We start from the raw sequence: 17,751 nt of genomic DNA on the forward strand, positions 1-17,751 counted from the left end.
GGAGCTTATTTCCGATGGCATTCTGAGCAAAAATGTCATATAAACATTTGTCCTAATCTCAATATTTTCAGAGTTACACTAATTTGAATTTGTTTGTAAAATACCTTTTTTCTTTAGTTTTAAGGGTAAAATTAAGGGTAAAATAATATTACAAATAGAGAATGAACTATTCAGAAGTATCATTTCTTTAATTGGCTAGTGTTCTGAAGCTAAAAATTTGTTGTCAGAGTTGCCTTGTACAGATTTTGTTTTTCAATTTTTAACTAAAAATTACATCATTCTTACGCACTTATCACAAAAATTGTTATAAATCATACGACTTTAGGAACTGGATTCTTTAAAGTTTAATTATGCATCCTAATGTACAGTCTTGAAGAATTTTCGAGAGTGGCGTGATTTGTAACAATTGTTGTGATAAATTTGTAAGAAAATGTAATTTTGTAGTTAAAAATCGAAACAAAAAAAAATTGTACGAAGCAACTATGGAATTCATAATACATTTTTAGCTTTAGCATATTAGCTAATTAAAGGAAAGATACTCCTGAATAGTTTAGTCTTTATCTGTAATATTCTTTTACCCTTAAAATTCAAGAATAATGGTATTTTACAAACAATTTAAAATTAGTGTAACTCTGAAAATATTGAGGTTAGGACAAATGTTTATATGACTTTTTGGCTCAGAATGTCTTCTGAAATAAGCTCCGTAAGGCACGGGTAAATCCTCGTGAATCACCCTGTATATATCTTCTAAGTAATACGACATAGCCATGAAAGACTGACACGTCAGTGTTGTATGCGCTTTGCAAAGGATATGATAATACACAACAAAGTGGCAACTCTTTGAGAGAAAGATCACTGCACGTGTCTGTCCTACTCTAGGTGTCAAACAAACAATGATTAAGTGATTACGTCATAATACAGATAGAGTTGTAAGCGAAGGTTTTTTAAACATGGCGTACACTATAAAAGTAGATGATGATGATGATGATGATGATGATTATGTCTCTTTGCTCGACAGGTATTTGTAATTTTACCACAAGATAGCCGGGAAGATGAGCAATCTCATAGAACATGGCGACTGCAGCTTTCCTTCCCCCAAGTCTTGAATTTGCTTTCTACCATTTCCATTTACGGAACATTCTTGTAACTGGCTTGTCGCATTCAATTACTCATTTACCACGCTCGTAACTAGCAGCATATTTAGTGAAAGCAGTAACACCTCTCTATCTCCAATAAGCACTTAACGATTTGCTGCAGCAATTAAAAGAAAGGTAAAGAATTCTTGTCACTCTACTCAGAAAGCAAACCGAGTGACACGTAGTTTAATAAAGGGAGGTCGCCATCAGGAAGTACGGCATTTTAATAGAACTTCTACCAAATTATGAAGCTTGACAGGTAGACTCGAAAAGTAGTTGCGCACGAGAAATAAATAAATAAATAAATTCTTGTCACTCTGTTCAGAAAGCAAACAGAGTTACACGTAGTTAATGAAGGGAGGTCGCTAACAGGAAGTACGACATTTTAATAGAAGTTCTACCAAATTATGAAGCTTGACAGGTAGACTCGAAAAATAGTTGCGGACGATAAATAAATAAATAAATAAAGTAAATAAATAAATAGATGGAAGGATAGATCGATGGATGGATAGACAGAGAGGCATATATATATCACAAATAAATAAATAAATAAATAAGTGAAGAGGTGAATAGTGAAATAGGTAAATAGATAAACAAATAAAAACCTACATAAATGAGTAAATGAATATATTATTAAATAAGAATTTATACTACACTAGGTCATTCCCCGCATTCCATTTTCAAAAGTTGAAGGTCTGCCAGTCTCCGTCCTGAATGTTAACTGTCATTCATGGCTGTTACGCTATCCAAGTTTGCTTTGATGTTCCCCTTCTTCATCATGTAGGACACCAGTACATCATTTTCTTTGGTTACCCAACTTCCTCCATTTGTTGGACTTGTCAGTACCATCTTACCTTTTTTGTTTGTATTATGCCAATAATAAAATTGCCATATTCATAGACATTCTTAGCGCGGGCTTCCGGTGGATGTTCAGCGAACTAACATTTTTCGTATTCATAAACCAGTGTTAGCGACAGATATGATATGAATCCTGTACAAGTAACCAGTCGACAGCCGAGGCCAGTTTAGCACGCTCATAGCGCGGGCTAGCGAAATGTCTATGCATAGCACCCGAAGTGTGTGCCCGTTAACAACTTAGGGGCAAAATTTGGGAGACTACTCAACAGAACAAACGAAAATTATGAAGCATGGAAATGAATGTTTAGCGACAGTCTTAAGTTAAGACTCTTAACACTAGAATGGAGGATCATCATCACCATTATCATCATCGTTATCAGATAATAATCAAGGATTAAACTTCATTAGGTTTGTTCCGGTTTCATGAATGAGAACTGTTCTAACCATCTCTTCCTCGGCCAATATTTCTTATGCCTTTTACTCTACAGTTCAATACTAATCTTGGAATGCGGTAGCCCTCCATTCGTTGGACATGTTATTTCCAATTATTATATGTTTGAACACGTTTGTAACCAAGAGATCCCATGAAGGTGGTAGCGCGTTGGTTAATGGTTCGAGGCTGCTCTCGGGTTCAAATCCCGCTTGAACTGATTATCCTGTTGAATCCCCCTCCCCCCGAGACTTTCTCTTCCTGTAAATCGAATTACAAATTACAGAATTCCTAGGCGCCATATTCTCGGACTAATCTCATCAAATACTATCTCTCCTTATCAATTCCATTCACGCTACCTAAACTCGCAGTTGATAAATTGTCGTTAAATACGAGATTATAAGTGATAAACACGACTGTTTAATAGCTGTAGTTGTGAAAAATGTGGTAATATCTTCACGTCACAGATTACCTTGCAATCTACCACAATATTGCTGTAAGCTTTTTCCCGGTGGTGATGAAAGCCTAATTTATAAGCGAACTTGGAAATGCTGTATTCTTGCATGGCTTGATGTGGCAACCGCATTTTGCAGGTGTCTGCAGTGCCACTGTTATCAGCTTACTTGGCAGCTACCGTCCGTCTTTCTGCTGTTCAAACAGCGCGACGCTTACGCAGCACCTTCAACATTCGTTCACTTCATACAAATTTGGTTGCCAATCAGTTTCGTAGATATCATTGCAACTATGACGAAAATACCTTTGATATAAATCCTCCAACTCACCGCCAATTTAATGGCTACTGAATCGTTCTTAAACGTTGGAGACAGTCTCAATCTATACTTACGTATGGCTTTTAGAGAACCCGAAGGTTGAAAAAAATATGGTTTATTTAACGACGCTCGCAACTGCAGAGGTTATATCAGCGTCGCCGGTGTGTCGGAATTTTGTCCCGCAGCAGTAAATCTACTGACATGAGCCTGTCGCATTTAAACACACTTAAATGCCATCGACCTGGGCCGGAATCGAACCCTCACCCTCGAGCATAGAATATTAGCGATGTATCGAAGTACATATATTTCCATGCAGGAATTCTGCGTTATATGATGAAGGATCGTTGGAACGGAGAAAAATTCTCTCCGGCACCGGGATTCGAACCCGGGTTTTCAGCTCTACGTGCTGACGCTCTATCCACTAAGCCACACCGGATTCCAATCCCGATGCCGGATTGAATCCTCTCAGTTTAAGCTCCACCTCTTATCTTTCCCTTTAGTGGCCGACCCTCATGCACTGTGTCACAGATGTGTGACAGTGGCACAATGTCCAACACATTAATGTGCAGAGGTGCACTCATTACGAGTGACTAAGTGGCCGGGATCCGACGTAATGAGCACTCCTCTGCACAGTAGTGTGTTGGCCACTGAAGGGAAAGCTAAGAGGTGGAGCTTAAACTGAGAGGATTCAATCCGGCATCGGAATTGGAATCCGATGTGGCATAGTGGATTGAGCGTCAGCAAGTAGAGCTGAAAACCCGGGTTCGAATCCCGGTGCCGGAGAGAATTTTTCTCCGGTCCACCGATCCTTCATCGAGCATAGAAGGCCAGCGCTATACCAACTACGCTACCGAGACCGACAGAGTTCTTTGACGTGCAATAAATCTGTCATGGGACCTACAGCTATGCCCTAGCTGGAATTCGAACCCACGTTCATGCTTTCTATGCAATATTAAAGCTGCGCGCTTCAGCAGCTGCTGCCTATACCGCGTTCGATTACATTTAAACATTTAATATGAACCAAGATTTTTGTTTCAAAGCAGGCTACAAATATATCAGGGTAATTGTATAACATAGGTGAAACTTAAAGCCCGCAGGTTCTGTATGCAGGAAATTTCCGACTACATTAAAAAGTTAGAGCAGAATGTAAACACGGTTAACACACCATCAATTATGCGACAGTCGTTTGATAACAAAAGAAGGTCAGTGCTGTTCTGCCTGGCGCGCCCGTTCGTTCGCGGTAACTAGAGCTGCCAGGTGCTGCACTGGTATTAGACTTCAAGACAGGAATTCCCAGCCTTGCACTATCGCTTCGTCCCAAATTCCTCGCTTCTCTTTCGTGCATAAAAGAATCGGTGTCCAACACTACATGCGTTCTCGTCATACATTTTCAACGTTTGCAATAATTCATTTATTTAGCATATGCAGAATGACGTTCCTGTTACAATTTCCACCGTTTTCTTCAGCTAGCATTGAAATATCATTTGCTTTGCATCGAAATAAGATAAGGAGATTCCGTTTCCTACATTTCACACAAAAAAGTATTTCACATAATTCACTGACATAATACCCAACTTCATTTATAAATTGTAAAATTAAAGCAGTTAATTTTAAACAAATACATTTAAAATAGATACATGTAAAGTATGTTCTAGGCCTACTCACTTCTAATACTGTCTTACAGTTAACAGTAAACAAAATCTGAAGGAGATATACATACATATTAACACGTATGAATTGTTTATAAAGATTTGAAAATTGTTCCGGGATCGGGCATCGAACCCGGGGCCTTCGGCTGAGCGCGCCAACGCTCTACAGACTGAGTTATCCAGGAACTCTACCAGACCCCGGCTCCATTATTCACTTTCATATCCACATACCTCAAGTGGGTTGAAAATACGGCAGAAGCCCAACATTGAGTGCACACTTTGTGTGAATGAAATTTGTGGTTTTCTGTTAACGAACAGTAACGTGTATTATACAAATCTGGCTTTAAGGTATAGCTCCCTGCAAAGCTGACATGAATAATTTCAATTTTTCCCTTGAAATTATTCAAGTCAGCTTTACAAGGAGCAATATCTGAAAGACATGTGTATATTGTAAAGTCGTTGCCACATCAATATAGGCCTAAAACTATAAAAAACAGTATGTACCGGTAATAAATATATATTATTATAATAATACAGTTCTTAGAAAACCAGGTAGGCCTAATTGTTAAAGATAAATACCTTACATTTATCATTTTTTCGTTTCTGTCGGACGGTATCGTCTTTCTAAATTAAAATACACAATTACCTAATTTAACAGCAAATACATAGCAAATTACATTCTCTCTTAAATATAGTACTTATAAGCAATATTTAATAATTTGAGGTTAATGTTAAAAGTGACTATATTTAAATATGTAAATAATTATTTATGTCCTAAGTAATTATCTTTACATTTCTAATGTACTGAGATTAACTGGTAAATTAGATGTTTGAATAATAACCTTTCACAATGTATGTATACATGTATGTATGTATGTATTCACACTGCAAATGGGTCAACACCTGGTGACAGTGGTAACTAATTACACTTAATAATGACAATTAATAATAAATTGACAATTGATAGTAAATACAATTAATAATAAATTACAATTACTACTACTACTACTACTACTACTACTACTACTACTAATAATAATAATAATAATAGTAGTATAATAATATTAACAAGGAGAATCTTAAGTTAAATTAAATTAAATTAATGATGTATCTATTATTATTTTATTATTATTATTATTATTATTATTATTATTATTATTATTATTATTATTATTATTATTCCTTAGCGTGTTATCGCCATCGTACTATCAGTTCGACTTCTTTTTAAAGTGAAACTGCATTATGCAATGTACAAATCGAACGTTGTGATTCAAAATTCTGTGACGGACATTTTAAGGTGTTCCGTGCTCGTGGTACAGAATAATTTCACAGCAACTCACGTTAGTCAGACATATTCATGAACGTAGCCTATTAGATATAGGCCTATTTAAACAAAAATAAAGCTTTTTGGCTTATTTATTCCATTTAGGAACATTCTTAATGACATAACCAGAAATCGGGAATATAATTATTTGTGATTTATTGATGAAATAGTCGTTGTAACGCACGTTACACAAAAAGACATTCGAAGAAAATACAATAATGTTGATTCAAATCTCTCTGAAAGTAGAAGCCTTACATATATCTAGTTTTATCAGTATTACTGTTTAATATATTTAGAACAACAGTCACATTTTTGAACCATGGATAACAAAAAGGGGAATAAAAGAAAATAATTTTATTAGGAAGTGATAGCAACTCACGCTACATTTTGTTTGTAAGTATAAATTTGTGACCATTATGTTTTGTTACACAGTGATTCATAAATATTAGTGGAAAATATAGAAAATATTTTTTTTAACAATTGCCTTTTATAATATTGTCACCCAAGGTGATTTCATGGTGAATGACACCCTTATCATTTTAAATTTTCAATGCATATGCAATGACGATGAACATTTTACTTCAAAAGAACTTCAAATTCAAAGGTGTTACATAATTATAATATAAACCCACTCACATTTCTTTGATATCAAGTTCCTTATCAATTTTGTAAAACATTGTCCCCTTTCATTTCAACAATTGATGTAGAAAGCTTGCATAAAACCGGTTTAGTTTCACATAATGATGTGTCTTCTTCACCGATTTTAACTCTTAAATTGGCAAAACTTCATTTCTCACACTAGTTTATTAAACCGTGTCGGATTGTAAAGAAAACTATCGCAATGTCTATATTTTATAATATGTCGTACAATATTATAGTATTGTGAAATTTTAATTCTGTAGTGCTCGGAAAAAGTGGCGCAAGTCAAAAATGTTAATGTTACAGGAGAAGGAAAAAAAACTGTCTTCACACTGGTTTATGTCGATTTGATTTTCCTCTGTATGAATTATTGTAATGGGAGAAATGGTTATGTCTCTTTTCCCAAGCGAGCAGATGTTCCGTAAGTTGTCAATAAATTAATAAAAAATGTTTCTGAAAACTGACTTATGCCACTTTTCCCAAGCACTGCAGAATTTTCCTACCATTTTTTTCTATTGTACTATTAAAATTATAGCATACAGCCCTATTAACCCTTTCTTACCTATAGATACCATATGGCAATAATTAACTTTATAGCATTTATATATTTGTGTGTTACATATGAAGGTAAATTTTGCTGAATAACTTCTATTTCAATACATTTTCATCAATATAGTTTTGTTTCAAATGTTGCCACTCCCGTAACTGGGTCACTGAATTGGTCCTAATACAGCTATTTGTTTCAACATGGATTGCTTGTAAATTTAATTTGGGTTAGAAAGGGTTAACCTGTTGTATCCTATAGGATACTTTGCGAATTTAAGGGTTAAAGAGCAATTCATAACTGCCAGCAATCTTGAGATATAGTATTTTAACGTTATCTTAATATACAGAACTTTTCAACATTTGAAACTTCGGTTATACTATCATCAAATATGACTATTAGTACAAACGTTCCTACTTCAATATCCATAAACATTAATTCACCCCCTTCCTTAAAAAAACTCTATCTGCTGACTTATCAGTGTCTGATTCATGCACCAAAGAATTCTTAGAAACACACTTTGAAGTCGAAGGGCTGACACCTATCTGATAATCATATCTGGCCTCCTTGTTTAAAAAGAAGATAGCAACTTTTCCTTCTAATAAGGTAGACTTAATGCAGTGCTAGGCCTATCCGTTTTAAGATTGTGGCACTTTTAAACATCATACTTAAATTGTGTCTGCCATGAAGCATTGAAGCAATCAAACATAAAGGCAGGCGTTAGGTCAAATCTAAAAACTTTGCGGCTGACATACATTGGAAGTAATTTTGTCACTTTCTTTCTAATTTCAAGAACTTTAACATCTCATTAAGTGCAATATTTACGGAAAATTTCATCTAAATGTCGTCGTAACTAACGTTATATATATGCGTAAGTCAGTCATCGTCACTCACGCTACACAATTTCGGATTTAAAAATACGCTCTTGTACAATACCAACAATGCATTTTCAGCTATGATTGAAGATAAGGATGAATACTACGAGACCTAAACAATTTAAGAGATAGATCAGGATAGGGACCGATGCCGGGCTTATGTGAGGGCGGCAATGAAGCTTCGCGTTTCTTAAAAGCGTAAGTAAAATGTAATTATTAACACAGCTACGAAAAAATTATTTTTGTAACACACGTTACGCGACAGAAGATTGTATTTTAACTCATTTTAAGCAAAACGAACACGTGATATTCAAGTCTAAACATGCCATAACTTACCTTAGGTCACTATCTCTCAGTTTATAATAATATGTATATAATATAAATCTCCGAACCAGACAATTTTGCACGCTGAAAGAGTTGCTTGTAAACAGGCGTACCAAGCGCTAATAATCACCAAACCAACTCGCCGAAAAATATAAGAATAACGCATTTCCAGAAGAAAATATATTAATGTTGTAAAAGTTCACTTTATGCACTTCAAGGAAATATGGAAATTTCAGACAAGATGATAATTTTAAAATTCAAATCAGGAACGTAAATTCGAAGTACTCGTATCATAGTTCTTCTTCTTATTTTTTTTTGATTCGCGTATAAAGAAAGTAAAATGCGCAATATGAACTACGGCAAGCAAGACTCACCTTCAAAGAAGTTCTATTTTTCTTTCAAGTTAGTCCTACAATTGTATTTTAAAACAGAATCCTTCCAAATTCACTCATGATACCGAGGCTATCTAAAGCAGAACTGATACTACCCTTCAGACAAGTTGTTAAGGACATCAGTTGAATAGCCGAATGACCAGATCGATAACCTACCACAATAAAAAAAATACATGGAATTTTTAACAAAATGTTAAGCTAGAACACGCTTCATACGTAGCACAGTCGATAATTTTTTCGATGATGAAAAATAAATAGCATAACAGCAACTTTAGTCATGAACTTATGACCTCAAAAAATTCCAAATTCCAATGCTGACCATCTTAAAGTGATAGAATCGAACATAGGCCTATAGCATACAAAACTCTCTCTATATATATTTTGTGATGTTTTTTAGGATCTGCAAATCTCTGGGCATTTGCATCCGCAGTTTCAGGATCCATGTAAGCCTACTAACAGCTCACTTCATTCAACACTGAACAGCAATTTAAAGCACGGTGTTTATCGTAGTTCAAGATTTTTGGGATTATACATAACCTCATAGATGCAGAAACATTGAAACCTATTTGCTGGATCCGTCAATAAGACCTGTTGGCGAGAACTGTTCAGCTTTTCTAATGCTGGAACCGATGCATAACGTCTCATCTATGACATTGTTAAAAAACATAAAAAATCTCGCACTCAATATTGTAGCCTATAATGCAAAAATGGAAACATATTGTATCCTTCTAATAGAAAATATAATAAATCGAGTGAGATCATAAAATTGAGGCGACTAAGTGAGCCAATTGTTTCATGAACATCCAAAGACAAATATCATTGCAACCAAAATTAATTAAGAGTTATCTATTTATATTATTGCTTTAGCCAACATTATGGTCTAGGAGTAGCGAATGGGACTCGAAACTCTGCGACTCGGACATGGGTTTGAAACCCAGTTGGGCTGGTTAGCTGATTGGGTTGTTTTAGAACTTTTTCCCAACACTAATATTAATGGCAGGTAACGTAAAGCTATTTTTAATCGGTTATATAACAATACTTCACCAATTACGCGGTTCTACCATCGTAAATATTCTTATAGTGAATTCTCGGACTTATTTCGCTATCATAAATTCCACCGACGCGACGCTAGAATTGCATAGTTGGTGAAGTATCGTTGCACAGCCGAATAAAAAGGATTAACGTCATTTCACTACATAACATTGCTGTATATCATATACCCTAAGAACGACGAAATCGTGAAAATCCCTAAAGGAAGAGAAAAGATCAGAGAAACATTTAAGTATTATCGGGCGTGACTAGATAGTGCGATCTCTCTTACATAACCTCTACAGATGTTGAAAGTAAGCTGAATAAATTCGTAAGTCTTACACACAGAGTCAGACACACTAATAAGAAAAGTCAACAGACTCACTACACTTAAAGTTTACAAAACACTGTTGGTTCCGACACTGTTGTATGGTTTTGTGACATGGATTCTGACTAAAAGTTGAGACGCAACTGGTGAGGCCGCTGGAGAAATTTGATTACAAAACCACAAAAGAAATGAAGAGATCCGTCAAAAATGAAAACCTATTTAGTGCATTACTAAAGTTATGGAAAAATAAATACGGTAGGAAAAACTAGTATGACCGCAAAAGAGAATGCTCAATAATAGGATACGTCATAGAATATTACTGCATAAACATACAGGAAGAAGACAAGTTGAACAAACTTGGGTTCCCGGTCGGGGCAAGTTACCTGGTTGAGGTTTTTCCGGGGTTTTCCCTCAACCCAATATGAGCAAATGCTGGGTAACTTTCGGTGCTGGACCCCGGACTCATTTCACCGGCATTATCACCTTCATTTCATTCAGACGCTAAATAACCTAAATGTTGATATAGCGTAGTAAAATAACAAAAAAACAAACTTGGGAAAATTCCAGTCAGGTTTGTTGTTTGGAAACAGGACAGACCATTGTTTTAATCCTTCCTGATGATGATGATGATAATGATGATGATGATGAAGATGATTATGATGATGATGGCTAGATAGTCTTAAATTCTCTATGTTAATAATAATAATAATAATAATAATAATAATAATAATAATAATAATAATAATAATAATAATAATAATGAAGACTGAGAGGATATTGATGCTTTAATTTCAGTAAAGTTAAAGAAGATTTACATTTTATAATGATATTTGTTTCAATTCTGTAAACTGTTTAGCTTATATTGCCATTAAGACTAGAACACGAAAAAAGTAATAGTGGTTGCCCTGTTTACGTTGGCTGCTGAAAGTGAATGCTTTGTCGGAAGCCTACATAGAAGTTCTTTCCTTCCACCATTCGGAATCTGTGTGGCAACGAGACGAGATAGAACACAGATAAACTGACATAAGCGACTGTCGTATCAAAAGTTCTATCGTAAGTAAATAGTGGGGGTCAGAACTGCTTAGTTGCTTATGATCTTATCGTCAAATGTAGTACAACATTAAATAATATTTTATAGTTCACATGGCAACAAACGCATAAGCAAGGAAAAAGGCAGTTAAGAATGTCATTAAAAGTTGAACATTAATGAATGAATTGGAATTATCAACCGTGTCTTGAGACTTGCTTCATCGAGATTCGAACCTGTTTACAGGTTAATCATGAGGAACGTAATAGCGCAAGTCTTGGAGGATCGCTTAAGCCTCGTTCACACTTTCCAAGTAACTTGAAAAGTGACTTGAAGTCAAGTAGCAGCTTGAATTTACGTTTCAATTGAAGTTGAATCCCTTTCTACTTTTTACTTGACTTCAAAGGACACTTGAGACAACTTGAAGAGAGTGAAGGTCACTTGACAACTTGAATTCAAGGGTAAAAGCGCGAAATTTACATTAACAGCGGTTAAGTAACACCTGATTGTTTTCCTGTTGTAATGGGAAAGTAAAATTAATAGGAAACAATAGTAAGTCGAATAATGACCAAATATTTGAGTTTCTGCAGCTGTATAAAACGTTTTAGTGGGTTATTTTACGACGCTGTATCATCTCAGGTTATTTAGCGTCTGAATGAAGTGAAGGTGATAATGCCGATGAAATGAGTCCGGGGTCCAGCATCGATAGTTACCCAGCATTTGCTCATATTGGGTTGAAGGAAAACCCCGGAAAAAACCTCAACCAGGTAACTTGCTCCGACTGAAATTCGAACCCGGGCCACCTGGTTTCGCTGCCAGACGCGCTAGCCGTTACTTCACAGGTATGGACCGTATAAAACTCACGAAGGCCTGTGGATTATAGAAACTGCAAAGTATCGTGACAAAAATGCAAAGGAAGCTGCCAAGGAATAGCTCATTGAGAAATTGAACAACAGAGATTTTAAAGTGGACACAGATGAGGTACGACAGACAATTGAAAATCTTTACACTATAGATAAAGAAGAAGTGAGGAAGATAGGAGAGATTAAGAAGAGTGTTGCTTGAAGGGATATTTATCGGCCGAAGATGACATGAACCAATGTGGCTGATAGCTTTTTTTGGGAATTGTAACAACTTCAAGAAAATCATTTCAATTATGGTAAATTAGACCTGCTTATTTTATTCCATTTACATTAAGAATTATTAAATATTTGTTTGAAGATTTCATTTATTCTATTTGTAATGGTCAATGGTAATGTATTTCTCTTATTAATTCAATTCTTAATCCATACTGAACAATGCTTCTTTCATTTCTTCAATATCTTTATCAGTTCCCTGGCACAGAGGCTTGCTACTAGAGAAATTCCTATTTGCACAACATCCATCGATTCCATTTTATCCTAATATTGCGATATACCGAAGTACATATGATATTTCCGTGCAGGAATTCTGCGTTATATGATGAGGGATCGGTGGAGTGGAGAAAAATTCTCGCCGGTACCGGGATTCGAACCCTGGTTTTCAGCTCCGTGCTGACGCTCTATCCACTAAGCAACGCCGGATTCCAATTTCAATTCCCCTTAGTTTCCCTTTAGTGGCCATCTCTCAATGTTCAACATACTAATGTGCAGAGGTCCACTCATTACGAGTGACTAAGTGGCCGGGATCCGATAGAATGAGCACCGTCTAAATTGACTTTGTAAGTGATTATACACGCATATCATATTATTGCGATGTACCGAAGTACATATGATATTCCGCACAGGAATTCATCATATGATGAAGGATCGGTGGAGCGGAAAAAAATTCTCTCCGGCACCGGGATTCGAACCCGGCTTAGTGGATAGAGCGTCAGCACGTAGAGCTGAAAACCCGGGTTCGAATCCCGGTGCCGGAGAGAATTTTTCTCCGTTCCACCGATCCTTCATCATATGATAACGCAGAATTACTGCACGGAAATATCATAAATGAACTTGGGTACATCGCAATAATATGATATGCGTATATAATCACCTAGTGATTTAAGAAGGCGCTCATTCCGTCGGATCCTGGCCACTTAGTCACTTCAAGTTCTTGAACAGTGTGAACGAGGCTTTACTCTGTTGGGTTAGTCATTCTTGTGCTATTCACACATAACAGAGCAAACAGGCTATTCTTCAGGTCTTCAATTATATAACGCTGATTACGGAACCTGTAAGGAGTTCCAAAACATCAAGAAACGGTTGATAATCTCAAAGAATCTTTCACAATACTGTGAAAGTCTAAACTCTTGTAAATTGTCAGCACTTCCCTGTTCCTTCAAATAGGCCTTGAAGATTCATTTCTATTTGCTTAGCCATGAAATATAAATATGATCAGGTCGACCATGAACTCACCGCTTCTTCCAAGTGCCGATCTCCGCGTACCGCCGGCTGCAGGTGTTGTTGTTGCCGCTACTGCTCCTCCGAAGAGCGAGTTTGTTGCTAGGTTCGTTATTGTTGATAATATTATTGTTGTCGGTGGTGGGCGAAGTGGTGGTCGAAGTACTTGTCCCTATGTCTTCAACTGCCGGTGGTAACATGCTGATGACGTCACACTACACTCAAACCGCTACCAAATTACCTCGCCCTCTTTAGAAAGTGCGGAAATTGCACGAAGACCCACATAAATATGCAAAACATCAACTGATAACATTTTGTTCCTAGAGATACACGAACTGTGATGACAGTACTTTACACGAATAACAGTAACGAGCACAAACGACCTTATTTTAACAAGACAGCGTAATACTTATTTACTATTTTACACACATGAAGACTTTTAAAATACTGTTACGTAATAGTGATTGAAAAACCTTAAATTTCTACAATAGAGACTTTATAAAGTCTCGTTCTGTTATATAGAACTAAGTAGATACTTGAAGGGGAAGCTAACTACATACAAAGACACCATCTGATCCAGTTGATGAGCACAACTAAACAAATTATGTATGATGTTACAACATCTTTTGTGGCACAAAAAACAAACACTTCTCTAAGCGTACGAGACGTACAGTACAGTCAAGATTTCTCAAGTCGCATTAAGGTTAACTCCCCACACAGTTGTTTTATTTATTTTCTTGTTCCAATCACAAACGCACTATTAAAATCAAATCACTCATGTAGAAAGCTCTTTATGACTTGAATGCATTCAGATATAACGAAAGAAAACAACTTTTGGACGTGGAGAGGGGGGCAGATTTGTGTCTGCTCGTGTTACAACAGATGTTCTGTAACACTTTCACCCTACATGGAAAACATGTACACCGACATGGAGCGTGTATTTCAGTGTTGTACCAGATTTTAACACGGGATAAACCCCTGTAGTTTCGATGTACGTGTCTTTGCAGTTTTCGTATGATTATATGTTTCTTGCTTCAGTTGCTGAACATCGAACATTATGTTTTAATTGCTGTAACAAGTTCTCTCTCCCAGTTACAACACAGCTTGTATCTTGAGTGTGTTATATAAGATTCAGATAAGGTTCGTTTTGTAAACTGAACTGTAGATAAAAGCTTCTTTCATTTCAGTTGATATAGTAGTTGCGCTATCTATCTAGAACACTAATAAGTTACTGTGTACACAAATGCAAAGTAATGTAGTATAAGCAATAGTCCTTGGATCAAACCTCAGCGAATAGAGTAAAAGTTTTTATTTATTTGGCGTAACAACGGATTGTCTCGGTGTATACGATGACACATGTGCCCGTAGTAGTGCAATATTCATAAGTTTAAGTTTTTTATTGTTGACAATTGCTGCACAATATTTTTACATTAGAGTTGAGACGAAGTTAACAAGTTACTAATAAAGATACACAATCAAAACCACAAATACGTTTGGTTCTATGTTATTTTCTCACAACATTAATTAGTTAAGCTGCAGTTGTGGACTCAACAGCATAAATTACACAATAAACTGTATTATTTTGCAGAACTGACTTCTTTTAGAGCTCTAGAACTGCTCTTGCTAAGTGGTTCATCGTTTAAGCACAGGAATCAAGGAACGTGATTCAATGGCAGATGTTAGTGTTGTTTTCGAAACTTTTCCGTGTAGCAAATCACTAAGCACAGAATTTCACTGTTGCCATTAAACACTACGACTGTTTAATAGCTTAACACAACCCACGCATTTGCCTTTTCTTTTGCTAGAACGCGTGATATGTGAAAATGAAGTGTCTGAAAGTTCAGGAGTGTCGACTGTACACCAGTTGATAATGCAGTTCACAGATTATAGTGACCAGCACGTCGGTTGATAATCACTGAACACGTGAAGGCATTGTTGCCTGACTGTCACACGAGCGCGGAGCGACGATATTCTTGCTCCGACCGAGTCCACGCGCGGGTTCTGACTGAACAGAAAGTGAGGCGGGCGGCAGAGAGGGGGGAGGCAATCACTGCAACTTTCTCCCCCTACATTTCTGCCTCCGCAGCGACACTTGATCACTTCCTAGCGCGACGCTGGCTGCCGTCCGTCTGGTCCACACAGACGCGGAGCGTCGGGATGCTGCGTGAGAGGGATGACGCACCACGCAAACTCGCGGGATGCATACATTCACGCATGCGTGAGTCGCCGCGACGTTCTTTTGTCATGCATAAATAAACTGTCGACGACTACCCCGAGGGAAACTGATAGAGGGGGCAGTTCCCTCGGAAAAAAAAAGAGAGAGAGAAAGAACCCTCTGTGAGCGACCGTAAACCAATTTTTTGGGGGGAGATGTTGCACTTTGAATATTTTAAAAACGTATCTCAGCTATTTGAAACAAACAAGAGAGTGTTAATTTAAGCAGATGTTTCTGTTTCAGAGTTTAAAAGGGTAGGAAAATTGGTGCATTAGCATGTGTAAAAACATAAAAACCCGGCTTTCATGTCACACTGGGGATGGAAAGCGAATCGCGTGCCAGTGCTGCTGGTTCCATATGAAACATTTCAATCTGAACTGTCAGTTTTCAAACATATTTATCGGATGTTTTGATAATAGCAATGCTTACTTTGAGCTCATATTTTGGAAATTTCTAGGTCTAAAATAGACAGACGTAGGTCTATAGTGAAGTGTCTATGACAATGCATCAGTATAACGCCGAAACCCGACCCCTAAGACAAGACAAACATTCTTAAACTAGAAGGGCCATCCATATTCATAGACATTCTCAGACATTCTTAGGGCGGGCTTCCGGTGGATGATCAGCGAACTAACGTTTTTCGTATTCATAAACAGTGTTAGCGATATGATATGATATGAATCCTGTACAAGTAATCAGTTGATAGCCGGGGCTAGTTTAGCAAGCTCGTAGCGCGGGCTAGCGAAATGTCTATGAAGAGCACTAAGAGACTGTAATTTAACACAAGACCGTGTTTTATACAAGTTGTGCACCCTAGTCATTACGTACAAAATGATCGACTTTGCTGGAGTTTAGGCTTCAGAGTTGAAGCTGTAACTCGTGGTGGGAGAGGACGGGTATTGGGAAAGTTTTTCTTTAGATTTCTTCAGAACTTTTCCAAATTGAAGGATTTGGAATTATAAAGGCCCAAACTGCAATTTTATCGAAATTGAGATAAGCGTATTTTCTTATGTAATCTTCTGTCTAGAATATGATTCGCCCATTTGTTTTTCAGTTAGAGCACTTTCTAAAACTTCACTTAGAGAGAATATCATGCAATTGTGTAAAAAATTGAATTAGATACAACATTTACAAAGTTTCACTTTCTTGTCGCGTAAAATGTAAAAATTACAGTTAGTACCATTACAATTCTCAACCCTTCAATTTATTTCTCCATATACTACTGGGTGAACAGTATAGAGCAGAACCCGCGCGGCCTTGGGTTCCCCACCTCCGCGTGCATAGCCAGCCGGCCGGCTAAGAGCCGTGAAACCTGTTCTGCTCTATACTGTTCACCCAGTATAATACAGTGTCCCCCATGAAACTCCAAAATTTTAAACACAGTTAAAGGAAAAAAAATTATATACAAATAATACTATGCATGGAAATGATTGTGGAACTCATAAAGTTTTCGTTCAGTGCACTTGAACACGAGTGGACGAAAAATGTCCAATCTGTAGTCGTACTTACGCCATGGACTACCACACACACGTTCTTGGACTACATGGGGCTTTTCGGAGCCCTAAATTCGCACATTTTGGCGATTGACTTTTCCTGAAAGATGAAAGGTGGCCCCGTCTGAAAGCATTATGCGTGATAGAAAGTTTTCGTCATCAACAATGCGATCCAACATATCGATTGCAAATGATTCTCGCTTTGGCCGGTCGTCGGGTTTGATTTCCTGCATAATTTGTACCTTGTAGGCGTGAAAATGTAATCGTTGGTAAAGAATTTTGTGTACCGTTGACAGTTTCATTCCAAGTTCTCTCGCTGCTTTTCTGATTGACTTCTTTGGACTTTTTTCGAACAATC

General features: G+C 36.9%; 1 protein-coding gene across 3 annotated transcripts in view; it reads right to left on the reverse strand.

Moving 5' to 3' along the window:
* The window catches only part of spri (Src homology 2 domain-containing protein sprint), a 728,544-nt gene that overhangs the window by 374,484 nt on the left and 336,309 nt on the right, over positions 1-17,751 (reverse strand). Inside the window, exon 1 of one of the 3 annotated variants that reach the window (XM_069823424.1) lies at positions 13,701-15,802. The exons of the other annotated variants lie outside the window; for them this stretch is intronic. Within the exon in view, the coding sequence (XP_069679525.1) occupies positions 13,701-13,885 (185 nt within the window). The 5' untranslated portion in view covers positions 13,886-15,802. Of the gene's footprint in view, positions 1-13,700; positions 15,803-17,751 lie in introns of those variants that run through there. 3 annotated transcript variants of the gene reach the window in all.

Source organism: Periplaneta americana, chromosome 4 (genome assembly GCF_040183065.1).
Source record: "Periplaneta americana isolate PAMFEO1 chromosome 4, P.americana_PAMFEO1_priV1, whole genome shotgun sequence".
Classification (NCBI taxonomy): domain Eukaryota; kingdom Metazoa; phylum Arthropoda; class Insecta; order Blattodea; family Blattidae; genus Periplaneta; species Periplaneta americana.